The sequence below is a fragment of the Salmo trutta genome, chromosome 27, assembly GCF_901001165.1.
Source record: "Salmo trutta chromosome 27, fSalTru1.1, whole genome shotgun sequence".
NCBI classification, from domain to species: Eukaryota; Metazoa; Chordata; class Actinopteri; order Salmoniformes; family Salmonidae; genus Salmo; species Salmo trutta.
The window spans coordinates 43055166-43075683 of NC_042983.1; the positions used below are offsets into that span (position 1 = coordinate 43055166).

Genomic DNA, 20518 nt, shown 5'->3' on the forward strand with positions numbered 1-20518 from the left:
GTCAGCTCTTATAATCACCACAGTCGGCTCTTATTATCACCACAGTCAGCTCTTATTATCACCACAGTCGGCTCTTATTATCACCACAGTCAGCTCTTATAATCACCACAGTCAGCTCTTATTATCACCACAGTCAGCTCTTATTATCACCACAGTCAGCTATGCTAAATATGCATAATCGGAAAAGAAATTACTATAATTATTCTCTACCACTATTCCTAGAGAAAATGTTTTTTGAAAACATCAGAATAAAAGATTTATAAACTTAGCAAAAAAGAAACGTCCCTTTTTCAGGACCCTGTCTAAAAATCCAAATAACTTCACAGATCTTCATTGTAAAGGGTTTAAACACTGTTTCCCAAACAATTAATGAACATGCACCTGTGGAACGGTCGTTAAGACACTAACAGCTTACAGACGGTAGTAGGCAATTAACTTGTTCAGTTTATGTCTCAATTATTGAATCTTATGTTCATACAAATATTTACACATGTTAAGTTTGCCCCTTTTTCTCCCCAATTTCGTGGTATCCAATTAACAGTTAGTCTTGTCCCATCGCTGCAACTCCCCTACGGACTCGGGAGAGGCAAAGGTCGAGAGCCATGCGAGAGCCATGCGTCCTCCGAAACACGACCCCCCCAAGCCTAACTGAAGCAGTACGCTTCTTGACACACTGCTCGCATAACCCGGCAGCCAGCCGCACCAATGTGTCGGAGTAAACACCGTCCAACTGGCGACCAAAGTCATTTCAGGTTTGTGGTTTTGTACATTACCTTTTCATAATGCTTGTGGTTTTCTACATTGCCTTTTCATGATGTTTGTGGTTTTCTATATTACCATTTCAGGTTTGTGGTTTTGTACATTACCTTTTCATGCTTGTGGTTTTCTACATTACCTTTTCATAATGCTTGCAGTTTTCTCCATACATTTTCATAATGCTTGTGGTTTTCTACATTACCTTTTCCTAATGATTGTTTTTTTTACATTACCTTTTCATAATGCTTGTGGTTTTCTACATTACCTTTTCATAATGCTTGTGGTTTTCTACATTACCTTTTCATCATGCTTGTGGTTTTCTACATGACCTTTTCATGCTTGTGGTTTTCTACATTACCTTTTCATAATGTTTGTGGTTTTCTCCATTACCTTTTCATAATGCTTGTGGTTTTCTACATTCTTGTACCAGGACTTCCACTGGAAGTAGAGTTTGCCGTACTGGAAGTATTTCAGCATCTCCAGCACCGCTCTAGTCAGACAGTATATCCGCCTGGGAAGAAGACACCAACACACACAACCAATGTTTTGTGAGAAGAGTTTATCTCAGAACCTAGAATAAATATTAGTCCCTTCTTTCCAGAGTCATTGCGTGGGAAGAGACTATAAATATCAGAACCTCATAACAATATATGAGTCCCAAATGGCACCCTATTCCCTACATAGTGTGCTACTTTAGACCAGAACCCATAGGGAATAGGGTGCACTACTATAGACCAGGGCCTGTAGGGAATATGGTGCCATTTGGGAGAGTAGTGCACTATATAGAAAATATGATGGCATTTGGAACGCACCCAATATATTAGTCTAGACAAGATTAGAGATGGAATGTTATGTTACCTTGGCTTCAGCGCTTCAATATACTTTTTATAGCCAGGCTTGTTAGGCCAGCCATACATCCACTGGGCTACAAGAGAGATGGAGTAGGGGATGCCCACTAACAGGGCCCCTGCAGCCATGGGTAGAGACACATTGTACTTCAGTCCAATCCTAGAGGAAAGAGAGAGAGAGAGAGAGAGAGAGAGAGAGAGAGAGAGAGAGCGAGAGAGAGAGAGAGAGCGAGAGAGGGAGAGAGAAAGAAGGAAGAGACAGCGAGAGAGGGAGAGAGAGAGAGCGAGAGAGAGAGAGAGAGAGAGAGAGCGAGAGAGAGAGGGAGAGAGAGAGAGAAGGAACAGACAGCGAGAGAGGGAGAGAGAGAGAGAGAGGGAGAGAGAGAGAGAGAGAAGGAACAGACAGCGAGAGAGGGAGAGAGAGAGAGAGCGAGAGAGAGATAACAATCAGCAAGTCACAGTTGAAAATAGTCCTAAGGGCATTACATAGCACTGGTATTGTAGATATGCAAATAAAAATGCTTAGTATAATTTTCATATTATGGTAAGAATTTGCAATCTGCTGAAAATAGTAAAATAGTAGCAAACTTGTATTCAATTATGCAAATGAAGAGTTTCTTTCCAAAACGCTATATATCCATTTTCAGAAATGTTGGTAAATTAGCTTGAAATGTTTAAAGAACTTATGAGAGAGATTGGTGTTTTTTCATTATCTAATAATCATGGCATGGGGTTGTTCAATGACAGACATGTTTTTGTTTAAAATATATCACTTGATGGTTTCATTTCTGAGAGATAAATAATCATGTTTTTTTTGCTATAAATGCTATATATCTGCCTCACTCTCAGAGAAATCAGTAGTACTGCTAGGTTTTACACAGTAATACTATATTTCCTCCTCACTCTCAGAGAAATCAGTAGTACTGCTAGGTTTAATACAGTAATAATATATATCCTCCTCACTCTCAGAGAAATCAGTAGTACTGCTAGGTTTAATACAGTAATACTTTATATATCCTCCTCAGAGAGATCAGTAGTACTGCTAGGTTTTATACAGTAATACTATATATCCTCCTCACTCTCAGAGAAATCAGTAGTACTGCTAGGTTTAATACAGTAATACTATATATCCTCCTCACTCTCAGAGAAATCAGTAGTACTGCTAGGTTTTACACAGTAATACTATATATCCTCCTCAGAGAAATCAGTAGTACTGCTAGGTTTTACACAGTAATACTATATATCCTCCTCACTCTCAGAGAGATCAGTAGTACTGCTAGGTTTTACACAGTCAAATGTAACAAATAACGAATAAGAATTTGTTGTTAACTGACCTGCGTAGTTAAATAACGGTAAAATAAATAGCATGTACATGTTAGTCATTTATCAGACACTCTTATCCAGAGTGACTTACAGTTAGTGCATTCAGCTTCAGATAGCTAGGTGGGACAACCACAGTCAAATATAAAGTATACAAACATTTCATTCCAGCTAAACAATGTATATAGCGTTTTGCACAACAACAACAACAAAAAAACTTTTTCATACACAACTAAAATCTATTAATAAAAATAAAAAACATCAGAGAACAGTAAAATGTTACAAACATGAAGGTACCCATAAGCCAAAAAAAAAACATCATTTAAAAACAAAAAATGTATGTGGAAAAATAAGGTTTGGAAATAAACTCTTCAATGTTATTTTGAGTATGCTACTCACATGTTTACTGATCCAAATGGAAAAGATGTATCTCTGGAACTGGTTCTGGAACTGGTTCTGGAACTGGTTCTGGAACTGGTTCGGGAACTGGTTCTGGAACTGGTGCCAAGATGAGAAAAATGGAAGATGGACAGAAAATGTTAGTTACCCCATTAGACCAAAATCATCCATAGCTGATTAAAACAACAAAAGGTCCAGATCTTTTCTAGTTAATTATTTGAAGCAGGTGTGTTAGTGCCAGGGTGGAACATAAACATGCACCTCAAGCTCTCCGGGACTGAAGTTGAAGAACCCTGCAGTAAACAGAGGCAGAATGGACATGTTCTGTTCCAACATTCTACCATGCAATTAGTTCTGACAGTGCAAAATTCCATATTCCATTCTACTATGATAGGTTATCTGTAGGCTATGTCGGGGTCAAGGTGCCCTGGACCAGAGCTTGTCTATCTTGTGATTGTCATAGCAGCTAAATACATAGAAAGAAAAAGGTCCACGCTGGGATTTATTTTTTGTTGCATTCATAGTTGATTAAACATATTGTTTATTTTTGTAATACTTCCTATACATTGCTTTGGCAACCACGGCAACCACCCTGTCACGTCCTGACCATGGTCAGCTGTTATTTTCTATGGTAGAGTAGGTCAGGGCGTGACGGGGGGGGGGGGTTGTCTAGTTTAGTTTTTTCTATGTTGTTATGTTCTAGTTTTGTATTTCTATGTTGGGTTGATCTAGTTTTTGTATTTCTATGTTGGGCTTTGTTTGAGATGACCTCCAATTAGAGGCAGTTGGTCATCGTTGTCTCTAATTAGAGGTCATATTTAAGTTGGTGTTTGTCCCACTTGGGTTTGTAGGAGATTCATTTTTGAGTTGTGTTTGTTTCACCTCTGTGTCACGTTTTTTTTTTGTTTTGTCATTCAGTTTATTTATGTATTGCATAGTTTCACAGTGTAAATAAAATGTGGAACGACACACACGCTGCACTTTGGTCCGCTCATTCCTACGACAAGCGTGACACACCCATGCAAGCCAATAAAGTTTTTAATCTAAATATGGTATTTTAATGCAACATAATACCATAGTGCTGACCAGGTGCTGAGTACTGACGCTGGACCAGGCATTACCAGGTGCTGAGTACTGAAGCTGGACCAGGCATTACCAGGTGCTGAGTACTGAAGCTGGACCAGGCATTACCAGGTGCTGAGTACTGAATCTGGACCAGGCATTACCAGGTACTGAAGATAGACCAGGCATTACCAGGTGCTGAGTACTGACGCTAGACCAGGCATTACCAGGTGCTGAGTACTGAAGCTGGACCAGGCATTACCAGGTGCTGAGTACTGAAGCTGGACCAGGCATTACCAGCTGCTGAGTACTGACGCTGGACCAGGCATTACCAGGTGCTGAGTACTGACGCTAGACCAGGCATTACCAGGTGCTGAGTACTGACGCTAGACCAGGCATTACCAGGTGCTGAGTACTGACGCTGGACCAGGCATTACCAGGTGCTGAGTACTGACGCTGGACCAGGCATTACCAGGTGCTGAGTACTGAAGCTGGACCAGGCATTACCAGGTGCTGAGTACTGACGCTGGACCAGGCATACGGAAATTAGCTTCATGCTCAACTGCTATTGCCGCAACTTCTACTGGAAGGTTGACGAAGAAGCATTACTCTTACAGAATCTCCAAGTGGGCAAGGATATTGGCAATTTAATCAAAGCCTATTGGATGACAACTTGTTTTTAACTAGGACAGAAGAATTTATAACTGACTTTTTCAGACATAACATAGGTACAGCAGATCCCCTTATTGCATGGGACACTTTTAAATGTGCTTTTAGAGGACATGCAATTCAGTACTCAGCTCTAAAACAAAAGCAATTTAGGTCAAAAGAGTCCATAATAACAAAGGAAATGGAAGGACTAACAGTACAGTTAGATAGCAATAAAAACGGTACCAGAGAGGCACAGAATAAGTTAGAGGAAAATCAACAACAAAAAAATTGAGGAATTTATTCAAGAAAGATCCAGTGTAATATATTATAAAAAATAAAGCGAACTGGATGGAATATTGGAAAGAATGCACCAAATTATTTTTTTTATCTTCGACATAGAAATGCTACCAAAACTAATTTACTGAAACTTGTTACAAATGGCGGAGTCACCCATGATTCACCAAACAATATTTTGAAAAAGGAACCAAAGTACTTTAAGCATATGTTTTCGTTGCAGTCTCCTCCATCTCCACTCACTGAAGTATGATTTTATTTTCTATTAATAATGTAAAATGAACAGCTGTACAGAAAGACTCATGTGAAGGACAAATTACAGAGGAGGAACTTCTTGATGCAATTAAAGCCTTCAAGCCTGGGAAAACTCCAGGGATAGATGGCATACCAGTGGAAGTATACCAAACCTTTTTCTGATATACTCAGAGGACCGTTATTACCATGTTTTAACCACTCCTATAAAAATTTTAGATTATCATATATCAACAAGAAGGACTGATTTCATTTTTACTGAAACAGGATCCAAGTGGTAAATATAAAGATCCAGTCCATTTAAAAAATTGGTGTCCACTTACACTTGAGTGTTGTGATGCAAAAATTCTAGCAAAATGGCATAGCAAAATGCATGCACACTGTACATTGATTTTTCTATTGTGTTATTGACTGTATGTTTGTTTATTCCATTTGTAACTCTGTGTTGTTTTTGTCGCACTGCTTTGCTTAATCTTAGCCAGGTCGCAGTTGTAAATGAGAACTTGCTCTCAACTGGCCTACCTGGTTAAATAAAGGTGAAATAAACAAAAATAAAAGAGAACAGAATTAAAAAGGTATTGTTGGATATTATTCATCCTAATCAGACAGGTTGTTTACATGGACAATACATTGGAGATAATATAAGACAAGTCCTGGAAACAATAGAACACTATGAAAAATCTAGGAAACCAAGCCTGGTATTCATAGTTAACTTTGAAAAGGCTTTTGATAAAGAACGACCAAAATTTATATATAAATGCCTGGAATATTTCAATTTTGGAGAATCTCTTATAAAATGGGTTAAAGTTATGTATGGTAACCCTAGGTGTAAAATAGTAAATAATGGCTACATCTCAGAAAGTATTAAAACTGTCAAGAGGCATAAAACAAGGTTGTTCACTATCGGCATATCTATTTATTATGGCCATCAAAAAGTTAGCCGCTAAAATCAGATCCACCAATAATAAACAAGGTCTTAAAAACAAAGGTGTCATTGTACGTTGATGATTCATGTTTTATTTTAAAATAAACAGTTTGGATCCCTCCACAGCCTTATAAAGGATCTAGATACTTTTTCTAACCTCTCTGGATTAAAACCAAATGATTTTAAGTGTACTATATTACGTATTGGATCACTAAAATCTACAACTTTTACATTACCGTGTAGACAACCAATAAAATAGTCTGATGGTGATGTGGACATACCCAGTATACGTATCACAAAATAAATAAAAATGATTGCACTACAATTAATTTTTATATAAAGTTAGCAAAAATAGATAAGATCTTGCTACCATGGAAAGGGAAATACCTGTCTATTTGTGGAAAAATCACCCTGATTCACTCTTTAGTCATATACCAGTTTACCCTGCTTAACTCTTTAGTCATATCCCAGTTTACCCTGCTTAACTCTTTAGTCATATCCCAGTTTACCCTGAGTCAGGTTTGTAGGGATCCTTGCTCGCACACGCTTTTTCAGTTCTGCCCACAAATGTTCTATTGGATTGAGGTCAGGGCTTTGTGATTGCCACTCTAATACCTTGACTTTATTGTCCTTAAGCCATTTTGCCACAACTTTGGAAGTATGCTTGGGGTCATTGTCCATTTGGAAGACCCATTTGCGACCAAGCTTTAACTTCCTGACTGATGTCTTGAGATGTTGCTTCAATATATCCACGTAATTTTCCTACCTCATGATGCCATCTATTTTATTAAGTGCACCAGTCCGTCCTGCTGCAAAGCACCCCCACAACATGATGCTGCCACCCCCGTGCTTCACGGTTGGGATGGTGTTCTTCGGCTTGAAAGCCTTCCCCCTTTTCCTCCAAACATGACGATGGTCATTATGGCCAGATAGTTCAATTTTTGTTTCATCAGACCAGAGGACATTTCTCCAAAAAGTACGATCTTTGTCGCCATGTGCAGTTGCAAAGCATAGTCTGGCTTTTTATTGGGGGTTTTGGAGCAGTGGCTTCTTCCTTGCTGAGCGGCCTTTCAGGTTCTGACGATATAGGACTCGTTTTACTGTGGATATAGATACTTTTGTACCCGTTTCCTCCAGCATCTTCACAAGGTCCTTTGCTGTTGTTCTGGGATTGATTTGCACTTTTCGCACCAAAGTACATTCATATCTCGGAGACAGAATGTGTCTCCTTCCTGAGTGGTGTGACGGATGCGTGGTCCCATGGTGTTTATACTTTCGTACTACTGTTTGTATAGATGAACGTGGTACCTTCAGGCATTTGGAAATTGCTCCCAAGGATGAACCAGACTTGTGGAGGTCTACAATTTATTTTCTGAGGTCTTGGCTGATTTCTTTTGATTTTCTCATGATGTCAAGCAAAGAGTCACTGAGTTTGAAGGTAGGCCTTGAAATACATCCACAGGTACACCTCCAATTGACTCAAATTATGTCAATTAGCCTATCAGAAGCTTCTAAAGCCATGACATAATTTTCTGGAATTTTCCAAGCTGTTTAAAGGCACAGTCAACTTAGTGTATGTAAACTTCTGACCCACTGGAATTGTGATACAGTGAATTATAAGTGAAATAATCTGTCTGTAAACAATTGTTGGAAAAATTACTTGTGTCATGCACAAAGTAGATGTCCTAACCGACTTGCCAAAACAATAGTTTGTTAACAAGACATTTGTGGAGTGGTTGAAAAACGAGTTTTAATGACTCCAACCTAAGTGTATGTAAACTTCCGACTTCATCTGTAGCCTCATTTTTATTATTTTATTGTGTTTGCTTTTTGATTTGCTTTATTTACTAAATATTTTCTTAACTTAATTTTTTTAGAACTCCACTATTGGTTAAGGGCTTGTAAGTAAGCATTTCACTGTAAGGTCTACCTACACCTGTTGTATTCAGCATTTCACTGTGAGGTCTACTACACCTGTTGTATTCAGCATTTCACGGTAAGGTCTACTACACCTGTTGTATTCAGCATTTCACGGTAAGGTCTACCTACACCTGTTGTATTCAGCATTTCACGGTAAGGTCACCTGTTGTATTCAGCATTTCACTGTGAGGTCTACTACACCTGTTGTATTCAGCATTTCACTGTGAGGTCTACTACACCTGTTGTATTCAGCATTTCACTGTGAGGTCTACCTACACCTGTTGTATTCAGCATTTCACGGTAAGGTCTACCTACACCTGTTGTATTCAGCATTTCACGGTAAGGTCTACCTACACCTGTTGTATTCAGCATTTCACGGTAAGGTCTACCTACACCTGTTGTATTCAGCATTTCACGGTAAGGTCTACTGCACCTGTTATATTCGGGGCGTGTTGTGACACAAAGTTTGATTGAATTTCAAATAGATGGGAGGGCGGTTCAAGGTAGCTGAAGGATGGGAGTAAAAACAAACAAAAGATAGAACTAATGTAGAATAGATTGTGTCCGTAAAATGTATATTGTATGTATAAGCTGGAAGTAGAAACCTAAGTGTTGTTGTTCATTAGTTTACTCCAATTAGGTAGGGTTAGTGGAAAATAATAAAGGAAAATATATTTTAAAAAGATGTGTGTGATACATACATACATAGATATATACATCTAAAATACATATTTATGTATTTATATATATATGCATGTATGCATGTATGTATGTATGTATGTATGTATGTATGTATGTATGTATGTGTAATGTTTTGTATATATACAGAAAAATATATGGAGGATTGGAAATGATGCAGACAATTACTTTGATGGAAGCTACAATCTATCCACAATTTTTAAAGCTGATCTACTACCACTAAACAGGAGATGTAAAACATACAGCAGCACCTGTTATAACGGATGTTTTGTAACTCTAGAAACGACTTACCGTTTAGACGGGGTAGGCTACAATGTTTCTTCGTCAACCTATTCCTGCAGGAATTAAAGGTTTGGTGGTTGTAAAATGTCCAAAGATAAGAAAATATTGTCGGTCTGAATCCCGAATGATATGTCAACTATGAAAGCATCCAAGCTCCGAAAAATGGTCCCAAATATGTCGCAATTAAAGTCGTATTCCTATACTTGCTATTTCGTGATCTTAAGTATTATCTTATCGTTCCAGGTATTGGAAAGGTACGTCTTGTTCGAACATTAAAAAAAATCCCGATTTTACAACAACAGGATGCCGGTATTGAGATATCCGAGTCTGCCCCAAAGTAGGAACATCGAAACGCGTCTACTGTACTCCACATTCTTCTTTCCCATTGGTTTATTTCTTAGAAGGCGGGACTACTGGTTACTGTACATTGAGGTTTGATTGGTTATGTGAGTTGTCATTCCGCACACTGTTTTTTTATTTCTTAAAAAAAAAACTAGATTTATAGGTCAATATTCTCATCTACAATATATAATCGACGTATGAGTATTTGAGTAGGTCTTGAATAATTATAAAAATATGAAGAATATAAATAAAATATGTTTACAGAACAGCTGATATTCAGCCAATGAAAACAAGCAGAATATACGTTTTTTTGGGATGGACATTGGGACTGGACTTTCAAGTTTTATTGTTATGTGCACAAGTACAGTGAACTGCCTTTCTTGCAAGCTCTTTCTAACAATGCAGCAATCAATATCAGTACTAGCTAGTATGAAAAAAGTAACGTAGAATAAAAACACACGAGAAATAAGACGAACACGAGACAAACGTTAATCTGCATTATTGTGAGCTGTTTGCCTTTCAAGCCTTTACCAAGGCCCCCCTGTGATTCCCCCAGGGAAAATACCCCACAACTCACCCGTGTGGCGAGGTGAAAGAGAGATGTGCTAGGAGTCTCCCTCCAGCCCTCTAGCAGGCACTAACTCACAGCTTAGTGCACTAACTCATAGCTTAGTGCACTAACTCTGTCATGGCTCCAAGGACAAAGCCTATAGGAAAATGAATGGAGTTTTTGTAGGGTTTTTGGGTTAAATGCTGAAAACAAGGTCTGAGGTAAACACAGGCTTAGGATATCTTATACATTTTGTTCTTTGAGATAATCTTCAGCTAATTTAACTTTTTGTGAATTTTAAAGCATTTATGTAATAAAAAAAAAACCTTTGGTCCTGTGTGGCTCAGTTGATAGAGCATGGTGTTTGCAATGCCAGGGTTGTGGGTTCGTTTCCCATGGGGGACCAGTATGGGAAAAAAAATGTATGAAATGTATGCACTCTGCAAAAATGTAAGTCGCTCTGGATAAGAGTGTCTGCTAAATGATGTAAATGTACATAAATGCCTCATAATTCATAAAGGTCATGTTAACTGACTGAAATTATCTCATATTTTCCCCATAAGGATGGCTGAACGAACCAGAGGTGACTAATTTCTGGGTTTTAGGACTACAAGCTGGCGAGCTCTACAGATGCCGCGTTTAAGTGCAAGTCGAAACTAGGAAACTGGGACATTTTTGACTTGATAACTGGTTGAAGTTAATCATATGTCTCGTTTAATGAATTAGCGAGTTTCCTAGTCCGACTAGTATGTGAATGCTGTAAGGGCACCACAGTATGCCTCATAATACCCATAAAACCTAGAGGTCAAATACGGAAATGGTTCCAATCGTTTTCTACCATTCATTTTTCCCATAGGGGATTTAAGAAGCACTTCATATGGGCTGTGTTTCGTGTAGGCTTACCCTGGCGTGACGTTCTGATAACCGTGTAAATTTCTCTCATACAAGGTGACTTTTATCAATATATTTACTTATATTCCCCCCCAAAATATTTTTTTTTAATGAAATGTTAATTAGCTGCTAATGTGGCTATCATGTAGAACTACAAATGCCTGTCTCAAGCTTCATAACACTCACCAGGGTCATGATGATCTGTGACTGCCGAATCGAGGTAAAGGTAAGAATCTCTGCATTAACTATTTCATGTTAGCTACATTTAGTAATTAATAAATTGGCAAAATGTGTTTAAATTTACAATTCTGGGGCCTCCCGAGTGGTGCAGTGGTCTAAGACAGTGCTAGCTGTGCCACTAGAGATCCTGGTTTGAGTCCAGGCTCTGTCGCAGCCGGCCGCGACCGGGAGGCCCTTGGGGTGGTGCACAATTGGCCCAGTGTCGTCTGGGTTAGGGAGTGTTTGGCTGGCAGGTTGATCCTTGTCTCATTGTGCACTAGTGACTCCTGTGGCGTGCTGGGTGCAGTGCATGCTGACATGGTCATTTAGCAGACGCTCTTATCCAGAGCGACTTACAAATTGGTGCATTCACCTTAAGATATCCAGTTTAAAATAGTACATCTATATATATATTTTTTTTTTTTGGGGGGGGGGGGTTAGAAGGATGACTTAATCCTATCCCAGGTATTCCTTAAAGAGGTGGGGTTTCAGGTGTCTCCGGAAGGTGGTGATTGACTCCGCTGTCCTGGCGTCGGTCGGTGTTTCCTCCGACACATTGGTGCGGCTGGCTTCCGGGTTGGATGGGCATTGTGTCAAGAAGCAGTGCGGCTTGGTTGTGTTTCTGAGGACGCACGGCTCTCGACCTTCGCCTCTCCCGAGTCCGTACGGGAGTTGCAGCGATGAGACAAGACTGTAACTACTACCAATTGGATACCCCGAAATTGGAGAGAAAAAAGGGGTGAAAAATACAAAAAAATATACATATAAAAAATAATGTACAATTCTGTGAACTATATTGGCCAATTTTACACAATCCCTGTTATCTAGCTAGCTAGCTCATGGTTAGCTAGTTAACAATATTAGCATGGCTAGACGCCGTCTATTTGTCTAGTCATTTAAATGCATGAAAAATTCATAAAAAACGAGTTTAGCTTTCATAAACCAACAGTCTAGCTAGCTAACTTAACTAGCTTGCTAACTTAACTAGCTAGCTAACTTAACTAGCTTGCTAAATTAACTAGCTTGCTAACTTAACTAGCTTGCTAAATTAACTAGCTTGCTAACTTAACTAGCTTGCTAAATTAACTAGCTTGCTAGCTAACTTCACTAGCTAGCTAACTTAAATGGTGAAGCTAATGTGATAATGTAATGTGTGTCTGAAGAGTGGGTAGTGTACTGTTTCAATATGCTTTGTGTTGTAGTCACGGCAGTCAAAGATATATAGTTAAGGAAACTTTACTAGGCATGTTGTCAACCAGCAGATTAATAAAGTAAGTAACAACAGGTTTCCGTTTCCTGTGTAACGTCAATATTGCTACACCTACTACTTGACTTGTAGCTATCTGTATTATTTTTTTTTAACTTCGCAAGTCAGTTAAGAACAAATTCTTATTTTCAATGACGGTCTAGGAACAGTGGGTTAACTGCCTTGTTCAGGGGCAGAACGACAGATTCTTACCTTGTCAACTCAGGGATTCGATCTAGCGACCTTTCAGTTACTGGTCCAACAATCTAACCACTAGGCTACCTGGACTTTTGAGATGCTTTAGAGATGGACTGATTAGCATCTCTTGAGTCAGCAGTATGCTTACTCTTCTGCAGGAAGACATCGATATGTTTGCAGTTACCCTCTGGACTACAGATCATTAGTATAGCTACAATAACGACAAAGTGAAAACATGTTTTTAGAAATTTTAGTGAAGTTATTGAAAATTAAATACAGAAATATTTGATTTTCATAAGTATTCACACCCTTGAGTCAATATATGTTAGAAACAACTTTGGCAGCAATTAGAGCTGTAAGTCATTCTGGGTAAATCTGTAAGAACTTTGCACACCTTGATTGTACAATATTAGAAACGCTGTGTTTTGTGTACGTTTACCCTGGCGTGACATTATCGATAACCATGTCAACCAATCTCTGACAAGGTGACTTTTATCAATACATTTGGATGTATTTAAACTCAGATTTGGAAAGAAAATGCTAATTAGCAACAGTGTAGACATCATGCAAAACTACAAATCCCAGCATCCTCCTGCACCTCATCTCTAGCTGACACCTTTGCTAACAGGTCAATTGTGTCAATTTAAAACTTGCAATAGACAGTTCACAGAATTGTCCATTTTAAAGAAATGTTGCCAATTTATTCATTACTACATTTAGCTAACATTACATAGATAATCCAGAGCACATGCACTTTAATTGGGGAGGATGGGTTTTATAGTAATGTTTGGAAAGAATAAATGGAATGGTTTGACTGTGTTTGATACCATTCCATTCACTCCATTCCAGCCATTATTGTGAGCCGTCCTCCACTCAGCAGCCTCCTGTGATCCAGAGATTTTTTACCTTTGCCTCGTGTATCGTACAAATCACCATGGCATTTGTAGTTTTTTATGATAGCCACATTAGCAGCTAATTAGCATAAAAATACAGGCAAATATATTGATAAAAGTCACCTTGTTTTAGAGATTTACACGGTTTTCAAAACGTCACCCCAGGGGTAAGCCTACACAAAGATTAGATTAAACCGAGGACATTTAGTTCCACGTGGAGAAAGCTGCGTTCTGTGCATGATTCTCTTTATGGTTGTGTTTACAAGTCAGTAATCATAATGTCGTTGACAGTACTGTAAGGAGCCGGGGGAAAAAAAGCGAATTTCCAGCATAACATTAACCATTTTATATGTCACAATGCTATTTCATGTTATCTCGAAATGATCCAGCAGATGGCAGTACCATTACCTGGCTATGTGATTTAGTGAGCCACGTCCAAACCTGTTAGTTAGCTCGCAATAAACAACGAGCAATGAATGATATGGAAGCCCGTGCTCATTCTTATACTGAACAACAATATAAAACGCAACATGTAAAGTGTTGGTCCCCATGTTTCATGAGCTGAAATAAAAGATCCCAGAAATGTTCCATACACACACAAAAAAAAACGTATTTCTCTCAAATTTTGTGCACACGTTTGTTTACATCCCTGTTGGTGAGCGTTTCTCCTTTGCCAATTGACAGGTGTGGCATATCAAGCATCTGATTAAACAGCGTGATCATTACACAGGTGCACCTTGTGCTGGGGATAATAAAAGGACACTCTAAAATGTGCAGTTTTGTCACATAACACAATGACACAGATGTCTCAAGTTTGAAGGGAGCGTGCAATTGGCATGCTGAGTGCAGGAATGTCCACCAGAGCTGTTGCCAGATAATTGTAATGTTCATTTCTCTACCATAAACCGACTCCAACGTCGTTTTAGAGAATTCGGTAGTGTCCAACCAGCCTCACAACCGCAGACCACGTGTATGGCGTTGTATGGGCTAGCGGTTTGCTGATGTCTTGTTAACAGAGTGCCCCATGGTGGCGGTGGGGTTATTGCTATGGGCAGGCATACAGTACGCTAAAGACAACGAACACAATTGCGTTTTATTGATGGCAATTTGAATGCACAAAAATACCGTGACGAGATCCTCAGGTTCAGAAGAGGCCTGGCCACCCCTCATAGCCTGGTTCCTCTCCAGGTTTCTTCCTAGGTTTTGGCCTTTCTAGGGAGTTTTTCCCAGCCACCGTGCTTCTACATGTGCATTGCTTGCTGTTTGGGGTTTTAGGCTGGGTTTCTGTACAGCACTTTGAGATATCAGCTGATGTAAGAAGGGCTATATAAATACATTTGATTTGATTGTGAGGACCATTTTAAGGTATCTGTGACCAACAGATCCATATCTGTATTCCCAGTCATGTGAAATCCATAGATTAGGGACTAATTTATTTCTATTGACTGATTTTCTCATATGAACTCAGTAAAATCAATGAAATTGTTGCGTTTATATTTCACAGTCCAGCAATAATATGTCTTAAACAAGTTGTTATTTTATATGTATAACATTAGCTGCAAAAAACAAACAGGCAACTAGTTCAAATATATTAGCTAGATGAGGAAAACAATTCTCAAATAAAAATTGCAATTACTAAATATCGACATGTAGACTATGGTTTACGTCAGAGAAGTAGATACTTTCTGTTAACCTCGTAGCCCAGCTCAGCAACTCGGGTACGACAGTCTACGGAACCATTATCGGCGTTGGTTTAGGACATATTTGTGTGCTGATGGTGAAGCTACAAATCCAGTTTATTCCATTGAAAACGACTGACATCTGCATTCATTCATGCGTTCTGGCAAGATAGTCAATGCGATGTCTGAGGCAGGGATATAGATAGATGGTCGGTCGGTCGTTCGGTGTTCAAACAAGATAGTTGACAAATAACGACGCTATATCTGGACCTCAGCTAACTAGCTAGTTACCTAGTTAGGTGCTACAGCTGGGCTAACTAATGATAGATAGCTACAGTATTTCTGTTGTTGCATGCATACATACTGCACATTGGCGGTGGGTAAAGATTGGATAAGTTAAAATACATTGAGATTAAATTGTCGCTTTTTTTTCACAAATGGAACATATCAACTTCCTATCCAATATTGCAATTAGAGCTAGCAGGCTGGCCGACGGTATATGTATTTAGAAAAACATATATAGCATACAGGTCAGCTGCAAACAAGCAAGGCAATGTAGCTAGCATTTCCTCCATGAACGTAGCAAACCTAACTACCAACCTAGAAAAATAGATGCTTGATAGTGTTAATGATTTTATAGAAAGAGTATATATATATATATAACGGAGTATATTCATTAGATAATCTAGCTCGTCTGCATATGGTTTCCTATGCGTCCTCGAGTCCAGCTTCCCGACGCTCACAACCCGGAACTACGAGAATGGCTTTAAAAAAAACTTTATTTAACCAGACAAGTTAGTTAAGAACAAAATCTTATTTATAATGACGGCCTAGGAACAGTGGGTTAACTGCCTTGTTCAGGGGGCAGAACAGACAGATTTTTACCTTGTTAGCTCAGGGATTCAATCTTGAAACCTTTTGGTTACTAGTCCATCGCTCTAACCACTAGGCTACCTGCTGGTTACTGGTCCAACCCTCTAACCACTAGGCTACCTGCTGGTTACTAGTCCAACGCTCTAACCACTAGGCTACCTGCTGGTTACTGGCCCAACGCTCTAACCACTAGGCTACCTGCTGGTTACTGGCCCAACACTCTAACCACTAGGCTACCTGCTGGTTACTGGTCCAACCCTCTAACCACTAGGCTACCTGCTGGTTACTGGCCCAACACTCTAACCACTAGGCTACCTGCTGGTTACTGGTCCAACCCTCTAACCACTAGGCTACCTGCTGGTTACTGGCCCAACACTCTAACCACTAGGCTACCTGCTGGTTACTGGTCCAACCCTCTAACCACTAGGCTACCTGCTGGTTACTGGTCCAACCCTCTAACCACTAGGCTACCTGCTGGTTACTGGCCCAACGCTCTAACCACTAGGCTACCTGCTGGTTACTGGCCCAACGCTCTACCCACTATGCTACCTGCTGGTTACTGACCCAACGCTCTAACCACTAGGCTACCTGCTGGTTACTGGCCCAACGCTCTAACCACTAGGCTACCTGCTGGTTACTGGCCCAACGCTCTAACCACTAGGCTACCTGCTGGTTACTAGTCCAACGCTCGAACCACTAGGCTACCTGCTGGTTACTAGTCCAACCCTCTAACCACTAGGCTACCTGCTGGTTACTGTCCCAACGCTCTAACCACTAGGCTACCTGCTGGTTACTGTCCCAACGCTCTAACCACTAGGCTACCTGCTGGTTACTAGTCCAACGCTCTAACCACTAGGCTACCTGCTGGTTACTGGCCCAACGCTCTAACCACTAGACTACCTGCTGGTTACTAGTCCAACCCTCTAACCACTAGGCTACCTGCTGGTTACTGGCCCAACGCTCTAACCACTAGACTACCTGCTGGTTACTAGTCCAACCCTCTAACCACTAGGCTACCTGCTGGTTACTAGTCCAACGCTCTAACCACTAGGCTACCTGCTGGCTACTGGCCCAACGCTCTAACCACTAGGCTACCTGCTGGTTACTGGCCCAACGCTCTAACCACTAGGCTACCTGCTGGTTACTAGTCCAACGCTCTAACCACTAGGCTACCTGCTGGTTACTGGCCCAACGCTCTAACCACTAGGCTACCTGCTGGTTACTAGTCCAACGCTCTAACCACTAGGCTACCTGCTGGTTACTAGTCCAACCCTCTAACCACTAGGCTACCTGCTGGCTACTGGCCCAACGCTCTAACCACTAGGCTACCTGCTGGCTACTGGCCCAACGCTCTAACCACTAGGCTACCTGCTGGTTACTGGCCCAACGCTCTAACCACTAGGCTACCTGCTGGTTACTAGTCCAACGCTCTAACCACTAGGCTACCTGCTGGTTACTGGCCCAACGCTCTAACCACTAGGCTACCTGCTGGTTACTAGTCCAACGCTCTAACCACTGGGCTACCTGCTGGTTACTAGTCCAACCCTCTAACCACTAGGCTACCTGCTGGTTACTAGTCCAACGCTCTAACCACTAGGCTACCTGCTGGTTACTAGTCCAACACTCTAACCACTAGGCTACCTGCTGGTTACTAGTCCAACACTCTAACCACTAGGCTACCTGCTGGTTACTAGTCCAACGCTCTAACCACTAGGCTACCTGCTGGTTACTGGTCCAACCCTCTAACCACTAGGCTACCTGCTGGTTACTGACCCAACGCTCTAACCACTAGGCTACCTGCTGGTTACTGGTCCAACCCTCTAACCACTAGGCTACCTGCTGGTTACTGACCCAACGCTCTAACCACTAGGCTACCTGCTGGTTACTGACCCAACCCTCTAACCACTAGGCTACCTGCTGGTTACCTGTCGCCCCTTTGTTATTAACAAACATTCTGATTTGGTTTATAGCCTAGACAAGCATACTTAGAAAAACTTACACATGCTCCTGATGTTTGACACATTGCCTATTTTGAATAAAATATACTATACAATATAATTACGAAAAGTATTGAGGTTAGATTTTAAATCGACTTATATGCACGTTTTAGGTTATAGTTTTATAGCATAACCACATTTTGTATTTTCTTCTGTCTAATGTTGCAGAAAAAAATATTTATGGAAACATAAATAGGAAAACATTTGATCTATAGTTGTAAATGAAGCCTAGAGCTATATTAATCTATGGGAAACTGTTTAATGGAAAGGCTGTGACAGCTGGTAAAACAGATCAGTCTGGTGGGGTCTGTGAGGGGACAGTCTCTCCAAGCCTTTCCAAAATCAAGAGTTGTTAGACCCTAGTCTCTAATAGTTTGACCTAATAAATGGGCTCATGCTAATCAAAAATATAGATATTTTTCCTGTTCAAAGTAGCCCACTGCTAAGGTATATTGCAGGGTGGTATAAGGAGGGGGCACAAAAAACACACAAGGCGGAGTTACAGAATTCACCAAGTGTCTGCACTGTCTCTCTCTCTCTCTCTCTCTCTCTCTCTCTCTCTCTCTCTCTGCTTAGTTGAAAAGAAGTGGGGAGGGTAGGTTAACTTGTAAATGAAGTGGTCGAATACGTGACCGAAATCTCAACAAGACCACCCAATCTGCAAATATGTAACGGCCGGACTAAACGTTGGATAATATTGCCGAATGGAAAACATGAAATTCCCTATAAGAAGCACAAAGAAGCTATGTTTTTACGCGGCGTTGTTGGTGTCGCTTACGAGCGACCTGGCAATGGGAGGTAAGAGCTCTGATAATTCGACATTTTCCCCCGAGGATCCGAGATTGATTGCAATCTGTATACATTGTGTTTTAGGTGGTATATATGCGTATGACACTGTAATTCACGAATGTATTTTTAAGTGCGAGAAAATAACACAATTGGGGCTTTGGTCCTGAGCTCACTTGATACGTCGAATAAAATCAACTTTAAGTCAAGACTTATAATTACAGTTTGATAATGGTGATACCAGACTTAATGCTATATGTCTTCCAATGAGAACTCAATATTGAGTTTTAAAGCTATAATCGCATAAGTTATACCTGTGATAAAGAAATCGATTATATCCAGCATTTCAACAATTCAATTATTTAAAAAAAAAGGTATCACTTTCAGAATAGAAAACTGCCCTGAGCGTTGTCCATGGCTACACAAAAATTACTAATTTTATAAAGAAAACGCATTTATATATTGTACTGCACAGTGAAGACACATTGTATAACACAGAATCATCAGACTGAATCTGAACTTGAAAAACATCAACAATTACATTACTGGAAATGAAAATGAGCCCAGAAAAATAGACAGAAATAGATAGTAGGGGCTGTGCATCCCAAAGGTGAATCACCCTATTCCCTATACTGTAGTGCACTACTTTTGACTATAGCCCTATGGGTAGTGCACTACGTAGGGGAATAGGGTGCCATTCTGGGAGGTACACCCTGGTCTGATTTGGAATAAAAAGGCACATGAAAAGTAATTAGTGACATCTTTCATTTTTGTTCCCTGTGATTACACATACCCCAATACATAAAAGCTATTTCTAGTTAAAGCAAACATTCATTAGGCAGCTGTATCATTTTATATAGTAAACGGAATGGGAGTAATCGAGATGAAGAGTTTCTCACATTTGTGTTTTTTTTATTTTCATCAGAAATGATTGCTTATGTGTGTGTGTGTGTGTGTAAGTAAAATAGTACTGTTCTCAGAAGTTTAATTCATAGATTTTAGATCTGTATTAAAAATGTTTTTGTTTTTTTTTGCTAAATGCTATATTATCCATTGTTTAACTAGGATGGAATGTTCATACCCTGTATATTTGACTGTGATTATGTGGTTGTCACACTAAACTAGTTAAAGATGAATGCACTTTACTGTAAATCACTCGGGATAAAAGCATCTGCTAAATTACTCAAATGTTTAATGTACTTAAAAAAAAAAAAGTACATACAGATGTCATATTACTGTATAGAATATACTTTTTTAAAATATTGACGTCACAAATGTACATTTTTTTACATTTCTTTATAAAAAAATGTAGTTATTTGTTACATTAGACTGTATAAAACCTAGCAGTACTACTGATTTCTCTGAGAGTGAGGAGGATATATAGTATTACTGTGTAAAACCTAGCAGTACTACTGATCTCTCTGAGAGTGAGGAGG

At 39.8% G+C, this 20518-nt stretch overlaps 2 protein-coding genes across 2 annotated transcripts in view; one reads left to right on the forward strand and one right to left on the reverse strand.

The window, feature by feature from the left end:
* Positions 1-9853, reverse strand: part of LOC115165042 (probable isoprenylcysteine alpha-carbonyl methylesterase ICMEL2) — a 21311-nt gene extending 11458 nt beyond the window's left edge. Inside the window, exons 1-4 of the mRNA XM_029718071.1 lie at positions 9418-9853; positions 3324-3422; positions 1615-1764; positions 1147-1267 (exon numbers count right to left, since the gene is read on the reverse strand). Coding sequence (XP_029573931.1) covers positions 1147-1267; positions 1615-1764; positions 3324-3325 — 273 coding nt within the window. The 5' untranslated portion in view covers positions 3326-3422; positions 9418-9853. The remainder of the gene's footprint in view (positions 1-1146; positions 1268-1614; positions 1765-3323; positions 3423-9417) is intronic.
* A 9008-nt stretch (positions 9854-18861) lies between these two features.
* The window catches only part of LOC115165045 (chondroitin sulfate proteoglycan 4), a 76819-nt gene continuing 75162 nt past the window's right edge, over positions 18862-20518 (forward strand). The window contains exon 1 of the mRNA XM_029718072.1: positions 18862-19094. Within this exon, the coding sequence (XP_029573932.1) occupies positions 19001-19094 (94 nt within the window). The 5' untranslated portion in view covers positions 18862-19000. The remainder of the gene's footprint in view (positions 19095-20518) is intronic.